Source organism: Podarcis vaucheri (genome assembly GCF_965113315.1).
Source record: "Podarcis vaucheri genome assembly, chromosome: 1".
Classification (NCBI taxonomy): Eukaryota; Metazoa; Chordata; class Lepidosauria; order Squamata; family Lacertidae; genus Podarcis; species Podarcis vaucheri.
Genome location: NC_138759.1, coordinates 137,432,360 through 137,448,197, shown reverse-complemented (window position 1 = coordinate 137,448,197; position 15,838 = coordinate 137,432,360). Strand labels below are relative to the sequence as shown.

Genomic DNA, 15,838 nt, shown 5'->3' with positions numbered 1-15,838 from the left:
AGGCTCACTTAAATTACTTTCACGTACTTTCAGTATGTTGGCCTACGAACATGGTTTATCCCCCACCCCCACCCCAATTCCTAATTAAGGAAAGAACAGTTGGGATCTTTTTTGTTTGGTGGCATACGCAGAGTAATAACTCTGTTCATGCTGTGTTAAATGAGAGTTCAAAGGCCAAAGCATTATATAGCGGAGAACCCATTGAGAACTGGAATAGTTTGTGAAGACTGGAGGAGAGCTAATGCATTCCCTGTAGTTTAAAAAGGCAAGCAGAAAGACCAAGAGTTAGTCTGGTTAGTCTGAGAAATACAAAACTAAACTGCAAAACAATCAATGAAAATGGGCTGGGTTATTATTATTATTATTCTTAAGATTTATATACCAACCTTCATCATAAGATCTCAGCGTGGTTCATAGAATAAAATACTAGCAGGCTGGATACAAGCTGGCAATTTTTAAAATTATTTACATTTATTAAGACTAAACCTTGCAAGACTAGTGCAATTCCCTTCAATTAAAGAAACAATCACTTTCAACAGGCAAGCTGCAACTAAAGCTGCAGAGCAAATTCAGCTTCCCTTTTGTGACCTTCATATAGAAGACCTCACATACAATTTAGGCCTAAGTTCTTAGGGGCAGTCAATCTCCGCCTGGGCTGTAGCATTTCAGATTGCAGATGGAGACTGACACTACTGAGTGTTCCTCCATATATTCAAAATTCATCTCCAAATAGGAAATGACAGGGCCAGAGAAAAGGAAAGGTTAGAAACCTGTTCCCCACTGCTACCCCAATGGTGTAAGAAGAGAGAGAAAATTCTTTGTGGAGCTGCTCTGGGGGTTTTCTGGGGATAGATATTCAAAATTTCCCTTAAATATTTACAAAGAAGCAGTCTTTTGTATTTATCTTTTTTTTAATAAGATATTTATTAAGATTTTCAAAATATTACAAAATAAAAAGAAAAAAAAAGAAAAATACAAAATAAAAATAATTAAAAACAACTCAATCTTTCCATTACTTATTTTTCATTAGCTTGTTTCCCGGACCTCCTCTTGCCTCCCTTTTTTGTATTCCAATTCAGTTTGTTGGTTCAGCAAATCCTTCCCCTCTGTGTTTATCCTAATCTTTAATCTTAATATATTGTAACATTAAGTCTTTACCTATTAGTAATCCATTTTTCATATTACCTTATAGTATTGCAGCTAAAAACCACTTAGTTTCTATCCAACATCATTCTAACATTCATTAATTTTACAATATTTCTGTAAATAGTCTTTAAATTTCTTCCAATCTTCTTCCACCGACTCTTCTCCCTGGTCTCGGATTCTGCCAGTCATTTCCGCCAGTTCCATATAGTCAATCACCTTCATCTGCCATTCTTCCAGAGTGGGTAGATCTTGTGTCTTCCAATACTTTGCAATGAGTATTCTTGCTGCTGTTGTAGCATACATAAAAAAGTTCTATCCTTCTTTGGCACCATTTGGCCGACTATGCCCAGGAGAAAGGCCTCTGGTTTCTTTAAGAAGGTATATTTAAATACTTTTTTCAATTCATTATAGATCATCTCCCAGAAAGCCTTAATCCTTGGGCACGTCCACCAAAGGTGAAAGAATGTACCTTCAGTTTCTTTACATTTCCAACATTTGTTATCGGGCAAATGATAGATTTTTGCAAGCTTGACTGGGGTCATGTACCACCTGTATACCATTTTCATAATATTCTCTCTTAAGGCATTACATGCCGTAAACTTCATACCTGTGGTCCATAACTGTTTCCAGTCAGCCATCATTATATTATGTCCAATATCTTGTGCCCATTTAATCATAACAGATTTCACCGTTTCATCCTGAGTATTCCATTTCAGTCTTTTGTATTTATCCAACCAGAGTAGTTTAGAGGTGCATGTTAATTTACAGTGATACTTTGGTTACAGTGAAAAAGAATAATGAAAACCTTACTGCTTCAGCTGTGAAAATGCAATGTGGACCATGACGTAGGCTGACCAAATGTTAACAAATAATATAGTTACCCACAGAAGACCTGTCCTCTGATAAATATTCAGCAACATGCTACATACCTTCTAATAATATTTTCTCACATAATTTAATACTTCTACCAGTATCTACCCTCAGGTGCATATATAATCACTTTTGTTTCCAACTATTAGTTCCAAAATAATGGTTATTTAATTTTTACTGGGAACTTCTGGTTTAAATTTGATTAGATCTTAAAGGTTCTACTTTCAGAGACTAAGACTTGTATACAATTCCTATAGATGATTTGCAATTAATTATTATTTTTGTTTTATGGCTAGAGATTAGTGATTCTCCAGGTTAATAAGCCATTTTTTTTTAGAGAGAGACAGAGAGAAAATGACGTATCTGGTTTTCTGATCCAGTCCAACTTCAGAATCACCCGCCATCTCCCCCCCCCCACCTACACAGCCCCCACTCCTAAACTTCCCACTTCCTTGTTCCTTTTGAACTGAACTATGAAGAAAATATTAGCTCAGAAAGCTTTTTTCTATAAAATGCCATTGTTTTGCTATCCAGATGGCTTAGCTCTCCATTACACAGGGAACTCCGCCTCACATACAAAGCATCTGACATGTATCTGGTCAGGAAAACCTCCTTAATTGTTCTGTCTAGCAGGGAAGAGGTGGCGGAACATTCAATTCCTTTCTCCCTGCTCTTGTTTTTCTTGAGAGAGTGTCAGCTGCTCAAGCTCAGGTTTTACTGGTGGCCCTGACAGACAGACATACGCCTCACCTTTCTCCTTTCTCTTCACACAAATTTTAAACGTTGCTTCTTCGTGGATATGAAGCTCATCTGTGCTAATCTGCTATTAGTTAGGCTGTAGAATTTAAGCTATTTGGTTGCTTTCCTTTGCTCATTTACTCATAAGCAACTGAACTGCAAAAAAGTCACATCCTCATGTTATTCCCCCAAATTCCCCTACATCAGAGGTTTTCAACGTTTTTTGAGTCCACAACTCCCTTGACCAACTACATTCTTTCTGTGGCACCTCTGTGGGGCTCAGGAGCCCAGTTATGTCACTCCTTGGGTGCCACGACACACTGGTTGAAAACCACTGCCGTACATTCCTGGGTGCCAGATCCTTCTCATAATTCCGGGATTTAGCAAAAGTTAGAATTAATGAAGGTTTGATTAAACTTTGCCAAACAGGGAAATGAGCTGGATTTAGTTATGCTAATGAGCCAAGCCAGCAAGTTGGATGGGCCATTAAAGGGTAAAGAGACCCCTGACCATTAGGTCCAGTCACGGACAACTCTGGGGTTGCGGCGCTCATCTCACTTTATTGACCGAGAGAGCTGGCATACAGCTTCTGGGTCATGTGGCCAGCATGACTAAGCCGCTTCTGGCAAGCCAGAGCAGCGCATGGAAACGCTGTTTACTTTCCCGCCAGAGCGGTACCTATTTATCTACTTTGACTTGTTTTCAAACTGCTAGGTTGGCAGGAGCAGGGACCAAGCAACGGGAGCTCATCCCGTTGCGGGTATTCGAACCACCGACCTTCTGATCGGCAAGCCCTAGGCTCTGTGGTTTAACCCATTAGCAGGGGACAAAAGCCAGTGATGGCCCATCAAGGACAAGGCCCATCAGAGGACAAGGCTGCCAGGCAAGGGTGCCAGTGGGCAAAGGCAAAGGCCAGGTTTAGGGTTTCAACTTTGAATGACACATGTCTATGGGGAGGTCTTGGGAGTTGGTGAGCAGCGAGGAGGACGAGGAGGGGCAGAACTCCAAGTGTGCTGCGGATGACCAGCTGGAACTCAGAGACACAGAGGGTGGCTTTTTGCTGCCCTTTTAATCCAAAGCTGCTCTTAAGGGGGAAGCCAGACCCTCATAGGATGTGACTGACCTGCAATCCCTCCATCTAGCCCAGGGCTCTGCAACCTTTAAGACAAAAAGAGCCACTTGGACCCGTTTCCGAAGGGGAAAAGAAACTGGGAGCCGCAAAACCCGTCAATAAAAAAATAACTTTTTTGTCACTTTTTTATTTCTTTGTTTGACCCCTCGGAATTACTCCTCCTCATAGAAATAAACGTTAAATTAACAAGTTACCTTTTTGTGTGTGTGTGTTCTTCACTTGCCCCCTTTCAATGCAGTGACCAGCGTACATGCCCCCTTTCAATGCAGTGACGAGCGTACATGCCCCTTACAATGTAGCGGGCGGGCGGGAAGGTGACATCTGGACGGTGCGTGACTAACGCATGCACTGCCACCATGTGACGTCACAGCCAAAACAGCGCCCGCCACAGTGGGGAGTGTCGGGGCGCACAATGCGCCTCCTCCCCTCACTAGTATCCGCCCCGGAGCCGTGGCAAAGGTGTAAAAGAGCCACATGCGGCTCCGGAGCCGCGGGTTGCAGACCCCTGATCTAGGTGCAGGATGTATATATGTATAAATAAAACCATATATCACAGAGACACTACAGTCTGTGCTTTTGAAGAAAACACATACCCGGAGCCCCTGGAATCTCACTCCAGTTGGAGATGGGGTGGTGTTTAACACTAAACATTATGCAGCCACAACTGTCTTTCACTTTTTCCTCTAAACTAAATACAGTCAAATCTCATTCTGTGTCCGCTTCGGCGAACGTCCACGGCAAACCTGGAAGTGTGGGAATGGGTTACTTCTGGGTTCACTGCTCGTGCATGCGCTTTGTGCATGCGCAAAGGCGGTGCTTCGATGTGCGTCATTATCAGCTTGCGACGGAGCCTCCGAAACAGATTCCTGCCATAATCCGAGGTTCCACTGTAGTCCCAAATGCTGTAACCCTTCTTCATAGGGGAGTTTCACCACCCCCTTGGTCCTTTTCTGTTGCTCCCCTCCAACTGGCACACAGTGAGACTCTGCTTCTGGGCATGAAGATTCCAGCTAAAAATCATGGCATAATATCCACAAATACCTTGCCTTCCATGAATCTGTCTAGTCCCCCTTCAAAGCCATCCAAGTTAATGTGTGAAGCCAGGCATTTATCTAGATCCATGGAACTATAAGGACTTATTTACAGAATTTTGGTTTACGTTTATATCTAATAGTTTCTAGGATATTTGGATAAAAAAGCAACAAGCCAAAAATATCAGTCCAAAGCACACTAGTTATATATATTTGGTTCCAAAAGGTTCATTATCAATGATAAAATGTTGATGCACTTAGAAGTATGATGGAAATAGTATGACCTAACTTACATCTCCAGATTTAATTCAGGCTTGTAGCTGAAAAGATATGGACAGCACCCTTAAGAGAATTGAATTGTAAGGTTTGCATAGTTTAGTAGCCCTATCAATAGCTAGGAGTTATTATAAATTTCTTTCTTTTCATATGTAAATCCACATCTATTGCAAAACGTTGCTTTTGCAAATTAGCTTTGAGAATATTCCTTGGCAAGGTCTAATGTTGCCCCAAGTTAAATTTATAAACTTGATTAGTCAGGAACACTAAAAAAATGATAGAATCTATATAATGGAAAGGAGGTTCTTTTAACCCACCTATTTCATCATATATTTTTTGATGAGGATAGTTGTTAAATCAACTGTCTAATTGAATAGTAGCTGTAATTACAATAGTAAGAGGTAGAACTGGACTTCCTTAAAGTCAATTCAGATGGTGCACCTTCAGGAAATGCTCTTGGCGGTTTTCTATTGGCTAGAGCAGATAACCCCCTTGAAGCCCTCGAAGCCCAAGGAGCAGAGTTCTGGGCCTTCAAAGCCCACTGTGACCTGTTTGCAAGGCCCTTTCAGAATAGATTTGCTCCCTTCCATAGCAATTTTACTGGAGCCACATTTTTTGCAATTTCCAGAATAGTCTCCAGCACAGTAGGATATTATGGCATCAGTTTTAGTTGATATGGCCTGATGACACGGACAAGGCACTTGCAACAATGAGCCTAAACATATGCTCCTTTGACCCTTCGCTTCACAGAGCATGTTGAGGGTACATGACAGTTGCATCTTTGTGTAAGAGAGTGGTCCTGGCAGTCTTGAAAGAAGCAATGATCCAACTTAAAGGTAAAGGTAAAGGGACCCCTGACCGTTAGGTCCAGTTGCGGACAACTCTGGGGTTGCGGCGCTCATCTCGCTTTACTGGCCGAGGGAGCTGGCATTTGTCCGTAGACAGCTTCTTGGTCATGTGGTCAGCATGACTAAGCCGCTTCTGGTCAAACCAGAGCAGCGCATGGAAACACCATTTACCTTCCCGCCAGAGTAGTACCTATTTATCTACCTGCACTTGGACGTGCTTTCGAACTGCTAGGTTGGCAGGAGCTGGGACTGAGCAATGGGAGCTCAACCCCGTTGCAGGAATTCGAACCGCTGACCTTCCGATCGGCAAGCTCTAGGCTCTGTGGTTTAACCCACAGTGCCACCTGCGTCCCTATGATCCAACTGTTGACAACTGCCACCCAGTGACAAATACTCCCTTTCTGTGGCAGGTGATCAAAAGATTTGTGGTGTGACAGCTGCAGGAACAGAAGAGCCTGCTGGATCAGGCTAGTGGCTCATCTCTTCCGGCATCCTGCACAGCATAGTAAGCACAGCAACACAGCTGACAGGAGGCCAGGTGCATGGCAGCCGCTGTCCCAATCAGCTGCCCCACCTAATGGATGCCCATTATGGAGAGAAGAATGTTATTGTGATCCTATTATTCTTGTTTAAACTCTCAGTGGGTTTTGGTTCCATTGACCATGGTCTCTTTAACCAATGTAGTGTGATGGGTATTGAAGGCACTGTTTCTCCAGGATTGATTTCAGAAAATAGCATTGGGTGATTTCCCACCCACCCACCCACCCACATAGCACCTGTGCTGCGGGGGGCCACTGCCTATTATGCTGTTCCCAATGTTATTTAACATCTGCATGAACACATTAGGAATGGTCATTGGGAGATCTGGGATAAGGTGTCATCAATATGCTGACATTATCAAGATCTATTTCTCTGTAATTTCTGAATCAGGGAAAGCCATGCAAGCCCTATACCAGTGCTTGAACACAGTGGTGGGCTGCATGAGGGCCAAAAACTGAGTCTGAATCTTGGCAAGGTGGAGATACCATGAGTGAGAAGTTCCTGAGTCCAGATAACTGGTCATTTGCCTGCTTTGGATGGGGCTGTACTTTGCTGAAGGAGCAGGTTCATAAGCCCTATAAGTGGAGCATTTTACCCCACATTTTATCCACATTGGACTGAAATTCCATTTATATAAGTTGTTATTGTTAAATTGGTTCAGGATGTTTTATGGGTGATTCACACAATAAATAAATAACCAATAAACAAATAAATAGCATTACACTATTACAAGGCTGAGGTTTTTCACAAGATCAACTAAGAAAACCAGAATTTCAGTAGCCATTGCCATCTTGACTTCGAGCAAGCTAAATTAAGTACTGTACATTGTAGTGGAATGGGAGATTTTATATAATATAAAACATCTAGATAAGTTTGACTTTAGCCGTTAGAGTTGCTAAGATCATATAAGGAGCAAAACCAAACAGCAGTATATGTTGGAGAAATGATGGGAGTTAAGAGGGAGTTAAGAGTTAACAGCAGGAAGATAAATGAGCTGTATACTCATCTCTCCCAGTACCTTGGCTATCCCCTTCACTTCAATTAACAAGATTAGCTTTACTCCATAAATTACATGATTATTCCTATCAAGTAGCTAATGCTAGATTTATAGCAATGTGCTCCTCATAAAATAATGGTTATTTTCCCCTTAAAGATATATATACTTCACTTTAACTTCTCTTAATTACATGTATATTATTCATCATTGTTCCAACCCAATTCTTTCCTGTTTTTTAAAGTAAATATATGGCTTTGGTTGTACACAGTATGCAAGTTACTTGAACAGTTGCCACTGACTATCTTTAATGAGGAACAATGTGCAGTATGCTTAGGATCCAAACTAATCTGCAAATAGCAATTTAGAAAAATCTGCTGTTCAGAAAAAATGCATACCCATATTTGCAGATAAGTGTTCAAAACATGCAATGTCTCTTCTAGGGCATGGCAGGAATATCCAGATATTGTTAGAATGCAGATGCAGCTTCATAGGACCTCCATGGGATAATAGATAAACCTTCAAAGACATGGTTGTTCACTCCACCTGTCCAACAGAAAGTTCGTTCAGTGCCAGTACAATGATATCTAGGTGCCCTTTAACTTCTCTTTCTAGTTAGAGCAACTGGGTAGGTAATTAGAATACGAGTGGTAGAAAAATTGTGCTGAATGCTCACTGTAGGCTGTTTGAAGATGTTTGAGGTGGTAGTGAAAAAGACACAATTTCTCTAGTAATTTTGGTTTGGGACAATTTGGTTATAAGGAATAGCTTCACCAAAGAGAAACACTTCCTCTTCAGCTCTCAGACTAGCCCTGCCTGGTAAACGTCAGTCAGGGTTTTGCTTTGTAAGCAAGCCCAACAACACCAAGCCCTTCAAGACAGGGCCAGATTTAGGTTTGATGAGGTCCTCAGCTCCTGAAGGTAATGGGGCCCTTTATATGTCCAGCTGTCCTTTGTCAACAACAAATTGTCACTGTTTTTTGTGTTGAATATATGCTATATGGTAAGTTATGGACCATTTGCACATGTTGCCCTGCAACCAGTCCATGCAGAATGTAGGCACCCTATATATAGAAATGAGCAAACCAGTGATATTTTAGGGAGCAGCCGGGGCCCATTACTTACATCATAGGAGCCTACACAACACAAAACACTTTTGCTGTATCTAGGTTTTATTTTATTTTATTTGTTTTTTATCTTATATTCTGGAAATGTATATCCAATTTTTTTCCTTTAATTTTTTATGTATAAGCTTGTTTAGCTTATACATAAATCCGGCACTGCTTCAAGATGATATCCTCTGCAGTTGAAGGTGACTTTTCTGAGGAGATAATGTAGGAACCCAGCTACTACCACCTTTTAGTGCCTGATTCCCCCCCACAACCAGGAATCTGACCAAAGTGCTTAGTGCTAATGTTGTCTCTGGAAACTGGAAAGGGGAAGAGTTGGTTGGTATTAGACACAAGGATAACATATTATCAGTTTGCACAAACTTCCATTCATCTAGCTGGAACAGCACAAAATCAAACTCAACAAGTTTATAAAGAAGTTATACAGCACATGTGATTGTCTGATTTGCTTTTCTGATTTTTGTGTGTTTTCTTTTTAAAGGGGCTGTGTGCTCAGACCTTCTGTGGTCACATGCATTCCTGCAACCATGCCACATTCAACATGAAGGTAAGCTCTAAACCCTAAAGTAAATGGTAGCCTAGAGCAGAATATATCTATGAATGACACTACAGCTGAATATGTCATGTGCACAGCCTCTAAGATTCTATGGGAATAGAGGAATGGTATGCTATATGTTCTCCACATTGCATGACCCGATGCAGAAGAAGGCAGGGCTCCTCCATGTGTAATAATTGTGTAGGAGACGGAATTTCAGCAGAATTGGCTTCCATTACAAGAGCTACACCTGCTGAATTTTTCTTGTCTACGCAAGTATTTTAGGCATATGAGCCCTGCCATATTTTGCATCTGGCCACCTGATCTCCAGGTCACCTGGTTTTCAGGTCAGTATTCATGATTTTAGGGAGTGGGTGGGTATTCCCCTCCCAGGAAAGAGTGTTGAGCCTATCTTTTTCATAGCTATTCACAGGTATTTGTATCCCTACTGTTTTCCTACTCTGTTCCTTGGACCATTTGTTTCATTCCTCCCAAAGTCATCCGAAACAGAGGTTCACACTCCAGAATGGATGATTTCACTACACTGTGTAGCAACTCAGATTTAGCTATATGTCAGTGTCACTAGGGATAAAGAAAGCCCCTTAGAATCAGACCTGGTCAATTACAGACTACTATCAGAAATGGATAGTTTTGCAGACCTGCTTCTGCATTAATATCCCCCCCTGCAAAGAGAGAGAGAGAGAGAAGTGCCCGTTCTGATGAACCTTTTCATGAGATAGCATCCCCCTTTGGCTCAGCACTAAAACATCTACTTTAATATTACATTCTTTAAAACCAGTGTTTAAATGACAGGTGGTCTGGGGGCACCTACCCCCTTACTGTGTTCTCTGTTAATTTTTCGTGGGGCCAAATTTCTTAAGGTATTTCACCCCCAAACCCAGAGCAAAACAGAAGGGGAGGGTGACATATTTAACAGCAGGGGTCAGCAACCTTTTTCAGTTGTGGGCCGGTCCACCGTCTCTCAGACCATGTGGTGCACCGGACTATATTTTGAAAAAATAATAATGAACGGATTCCTATGCTCCACAAATAACCCAGAGATGCATTTTAAATAAAAGGACACATTCTACTCATGTAAAAACACTCTGATTCCTGGACCGTCTGTGGGCTGGATAGAGAAGGCGATTGTGCCGGATCCGGCCGCCGGGCCTTAGGTTGCCCACCCCTGTTTAACAGGGAGGAAGGGGCAATTACAATTCTACTGCAGCAGTCAAGCTTCTTACCTCTTGTCACCTGATTTATATATATATATAAATTAACTCCCTGGTACTCAGGTGGCAACAGAATTGCTGAGTTCAGAAGCAAATAATACTGCCAGCTCCCCAGTGGCATAACTGGGGGAAGCCAATAAACATGTGTTGTCTTCTCAGCAAGGTTCCTCATTTCTCTGTGGAGTCAACGAAACCCAGAAGGCTTGATGTGCCTCTTTCCACAGACCCCTGCACAATTATTGTTGCTTATTGTTTATCATATGATATACATCCCACCCTTCCTGTTGAAGGAGCCCATTAAGACATTCTCAAGTAAGATACCAACTTTCCCCCTGCAGAGTATCCTTCATGACCTAACATGATTAAATGAAGCAAGCTTTTGTATGCTGATGATTTTGCAGATTAGCATATTATTTTGATAAAGAATATTGCATCTGGCATTAAACGCTGTGTTGGAATCATGGCTTGACATCCTCAGTAACTTAATTAGAAAAGATGGAAACTGCCAGTAGAGGGTTGATTAAACAGAGTGAGGGGTGCAATTTTAGAAGCTGTAATTACAGTTATATAAATTAATCGCAGACACATGGAAGGCAGGCAGCTGAACTGTAGGTGCACAGACATCAAATTATTCAAGTTGGGTTTTTTTTTCATTCTAAAAGCTGCAGTGCTGTATATACTTTCACTGAAGTCCATTCCCTTGAAATATGTTTGACTTACTTCTGAGTAAATATGCTTCGAATTTAGATGCAAGACTGTTTTTCAAATGCATGTGCTTACTCAGGAGGAGGCAGAATGGCCAAATAAATTGCCACATGTTCATCTTTGATATATTTATTTTTTAGTTAGTGGTTTCAGCATAGCAGCACATGCAATTGCCTCATTGCATGTATTTTATTTTACAGCTGATCTTATGTTTTTGAGAGTGACGCAGGAAAATCCTCTCCACTGAAGCCCACTTGCTGCAAGCTTCAGAGGAGTTAGCTAGGGTTGCTATATTTCAAAAAGTGAAAAACCGGATATGGGTTGCCATGCATCTGGATTTTCCTGGACTTTTTTCTGTCTTTCTGAAAATTCCCCCCAGATGCCATTTCCAGAGGACGAATCCCATATATGTCTGGGAAAACTTGGAGGTATGGTGGCCCTAGAGTTAGCATCTGTCTAGTGGTGGTAATGTCCAAATAATAGTGTATGGGAGACCCAGTAAAGCAGATATAGAATTTTTTTGACCCTTCAGATATTGCTTGAACTGCAATTCCCATCATCCCTGACTTCAGGCCATGTGTTCCAGGGCTGATGAGAGTTGTAATTCAGCAACATCTGGAAAGCCAAAGGTTCTCTACAGCTGCAATAGAGGGTGTGAAGAGTAGTCATGATTTGGGCTGCCAAAGCAGGAATTGTGGTTTCCAGATCTGAATAAAAGAGCAGGAGAGAGTTATAGGCTTTGCATTAGGCACAACTGATGAGGAGCACTTTGGACTCCATTAAAGTCTGACAGAATAGAAAATTTAAAAATACCACTCTCTACCCTTTTAAACATAATGGACATAAAGAAACAAGCAGAGATCAGCTAGGCAAGCATCACTTGAGTCCCATTCCTATGACTCTTTACTCTTGCTGTCTTACAATATACAATATACACTCTATATAGTATTCTTTCATTCTAATATAAAATAATCTAGTCTGAAATAGTTATTTGTAAAAGAATTAAAAACCTGCTTCATTTCCACAGATTTATATGTGGGAAAAGCTCCCTGTGGGTTCTATCCATCCTTTGACCCTCTTTTCCTGCATATTATTTATACCCTTATATGGAGTTCAGATGTATAAATGTGATTTATAAGGCAAAACAAAATGTAGTTTGAAAGAAGTAGCGTGACTTCTCTTAATTCCTACTCCCTAACAAAACGGATTGCGTAGATTCTGCCATACAACCAGGCCTACAGTGAGGGGCTATTGACATTCCATTCCCATACCTTTCTTCCCAGCTTAGCACTCCAGTGTTAAAACATCCTAGCAAAACTCTCTGACTAACTATCTTCTAGGGTCCGATAAGTTTGGAATGCAGTTTTTACACAGTGAGATTTATACATACATACATACATACATACATACATACATACATACATACTGCCCTTCATCATAAGAACTCAGACCACAGAATAAAATACTGGATAAAAACAAGTAAATAAGTAAAACAAAACCCTCCCTTCCCACAGACACATTTAAAAGGCTGTAAAATATTAATCAGCCAAAGGCCTGGTTGAAGAGGAAGATTTTCACCTGGTGCCTAAAAATATAATGAAGGCGCCAGCAATACAGTGAAATTTCAATGCTTTAAATCCATCTCAATTTTCTCACACAGTTCTATTTTTCTTTGTAATCCATAAATATAACCCTGTTCTCTTTTATCTGCCTTTTATCAATTTGTTAGCATGGGGTGGGGGGGTTGCCATAATAAATTATGTAGCAAACATGGTATATATAAAGAAAGGGTAAATGCTCCCACCCCCTCACATACCATATTTTGCAACAAAGTAAGTCTTCTTTCCAGTTCGAAACATTACGGCTTTGTAGCAGGTTCAATTTAGGAGTTTATGATCTTGACCCATCTGTTCCAGCACATGTCTGCATATTAGTCCTAATTTCACTCTAATAAACAGAAGTACCTCTGCTTCTTAATGGCTGCATAGGGGGGTTACCGATAGGTGAACTGCTTTTGCACTCAGTGCCTCCCTGCCTCCCGGATTCCATGTCAGAGCGAGAGCCAGGTACCGAGATGGTCTGTGAGTGACACTCACTCCCCCGGCCCCTGGGGGGAGCTTGCAAGGACAATTACCCTCAAATAATCCTTGTTTATCTTTACTAACGATCTCTGCTATCATGGGAGCGGCATCCATTAAGGCAGACTGGAACCAGAAGCCGAGTCTGGGACAGTTTCTATGGGGATGCATTCTGTCAAAAGGTTAAATGCAATCAGTTTTGGAGCAGTTAAAACAAAAGCTGTATCAGGAATCTGATATCTAATCAGACATCAAAGCTTTTACATCATGAAGAATTATGAACCTCTAAACTTCCAGATTCTTTAGTACAACACAATTTAGATCTACGAAATCCAAGATGTAGGGACTATACCACATTAGATTGCAAATGGCATTTACATAAAATTTCTTCTATTTAAAAGAACATAGAAAACTAGTATATCAGGGAGAATACTAGACTTGAACCCATCACTTTTTTTAAAAAAAACATTTAATCGTTTTTTCAATACAAACAATAACCGCAAAAGACACTACAACAAAAACCATAATAACAATAATAACACAGTTTGACAATTCTGATTTAAATACACTGATATACCTATGACTGCACCCATCACTTTGACATCCAGAGTTCTGTGGCTATTGCACACAAATGGAATAGTTCCGTTCTGGTTATGATGTAATCACTTAGACTTGAAACATTTCTTAGAGCTTATCTATTGTTCTCAAGCAAGAAGTAGCTAAACTTCAAGGCTGAATATCTTCTTGCAAAAGTTAAACATTTAACTAAGTTACCAACACAGACTTTACTAATAATGAACGGATAGTATAGAATTTGAGAAGTTTGATACATGTTTGGAAAGCATGCTGCGTATCATAAAAAAAACATACATGAATAGGTGTCTGTAACATTAACTTCCTAGTTTGTCAAATACACAAGCTGGCCATAGGGCCTCTGCTTATTATGTTTGCTTATTTACCAAAACCATATTTCAAGTTACAAGATGCAACCACTGAGCCTTGGGCTTGCCAATCATAAGGTCGGCGGTTTGAATCCCCGCCACGGGGTGAGCTCCCGTTGCTCGGTCCCAGCTCCTGCCAACCTAGCAGTTCGAAAGCATGTCAAATGCAAGTAGATAAATAGGCACCGTTCCGGCGGGAAGGTAAACGGCATTTCCGTGTGCTGTTCTGGCTTTGCCAGAAGTGGCTTAGTCCTGCTGGCCACATGACCCGGAAGCTGTCTGTGGACAAACGCCGGCTCCCTCAGCCTATAGAGCGAGATGAGCGTTGCAACCCCATAGTCGTCCGCAACTGGACCTAATGGTCAGGGGTACCTTTACCTTTAACTTTACATGGAATTTTTGGATTTATGAGTTTATACTTTCAGCAAAAGCAGAATTAAGAGGAAGACTGAGTAAAAATGTATGGGAGTTTAAGGGGGTGCTTCAGACCTGCCAAGCAGCAAGAATCATTTCTGGATGTGATGAGGAAGGAAGTTGGAAGGGAGTAGGCAAACGTTTTTAAGGAGATGGGCTAGGGTATGTATGTATATCTGAATGAATGGATGAATGAATGGCAATTAATTGGGAGATAAATATGTCAAATTATGAAAGGGTCAATCTTTTTGCAACAAGAACCTTTTAGGAGTAAAAAATTGCAAAACCATGTCAGTTAACAACCCACAATCTGTTAAAATTGGATATCCAAATTGGATGTATTATTTGCTCTCTCTGAAGTTAAAATTAGCTCCAGTCAAAATTCTGGAATGGTAGGACTGTAACATTGAGAACGTTAACTCAACATCCATGAAGGTGAAAATTAATTTGGAGAGTTTCAGAATCTGTACAGCCGTTTTTAATTATGGAAATATGGTAAGAAGATAACTTTGCTTTTGTAGTTAAATTATATTATTCCTATGTTTTATTCATATGACTTTAGGAGACCTGAGCTTGGGCAGTTTAAAGTATTCAAGATGGCTATTGCTTGGTGAAATCCAAGTCCTTTAGTTGTTTGGAGGAAATGAAAAAAAAACCTGGAGCAGTAAGACATAAGGAAAAATACAGCCTTGCTTATTTCCCTAGAGAGATCAGTGCAGTGCAGGCACACACTCTTCAAAAAGTTCTGAATGAATAGCTCTGAAGCTGACCAGAATAGCAGATTGCAAAGGTCCTTGTTAACATGGTGCTCAAACTTTTAGTAAGTAGGGATATCCAGATAAAAATGCAATACTGTGCCTTCAGCAAATTTCCAAAGACATTCTCAAAGACAACATGGCATCTCTCCAGATTCTGTGGACTAGAGAAGAAAATAGGATGAAACTTTTTATTCATCTACTAAAACCCCAGTAGGCCATTTTTCCCTGCCAGTTGACTTTACATGTCATGAAAGACCCAGGCGGAGGCCTTCATTGATAGGCTCTGCTTCACAACCCACCCAAACCAGGACTGATCCTTTCTACTGTATTCCACAAAAGCTCCTTAAATACCTGTCACTAAAGTTCAAATGGGCAGCCTTCCAAATCCAGATGTCACCTAATCTCATTAATTTGCCTCTCCTGAATCCACATCCATATCCAGCTTCTGTCCCCTCTTAGCCAGTCACATG

The 15,838-nt window shown here is 40.9% G+C and overlaps 1 protein-coding gene across 3 annotated transcripts in view; it reads left to right on the top strand.

The window, feature by feature from the left end:
• Positions 1-15,838, top strand: part of SPAG16 (sperm associated antigen 16) — a 448,643-nt gene that overhangs the window by 296,172 nt on the left and 136,633 nt on the right. For all 3 annotated transcript variants that reach the window (XM_082228123.1, XM_082228122.1, XM_082228124.1), the window contains one exon: positions 9,187-9,252. In XM_082228123.1, the coding sequence (XP_082084249.1) occupies positions 9,187-9,252 (66 nt within the window). The remainder of the gene's footprint in view (positions 1-9,186; positions 9,253-15,838) is intronic.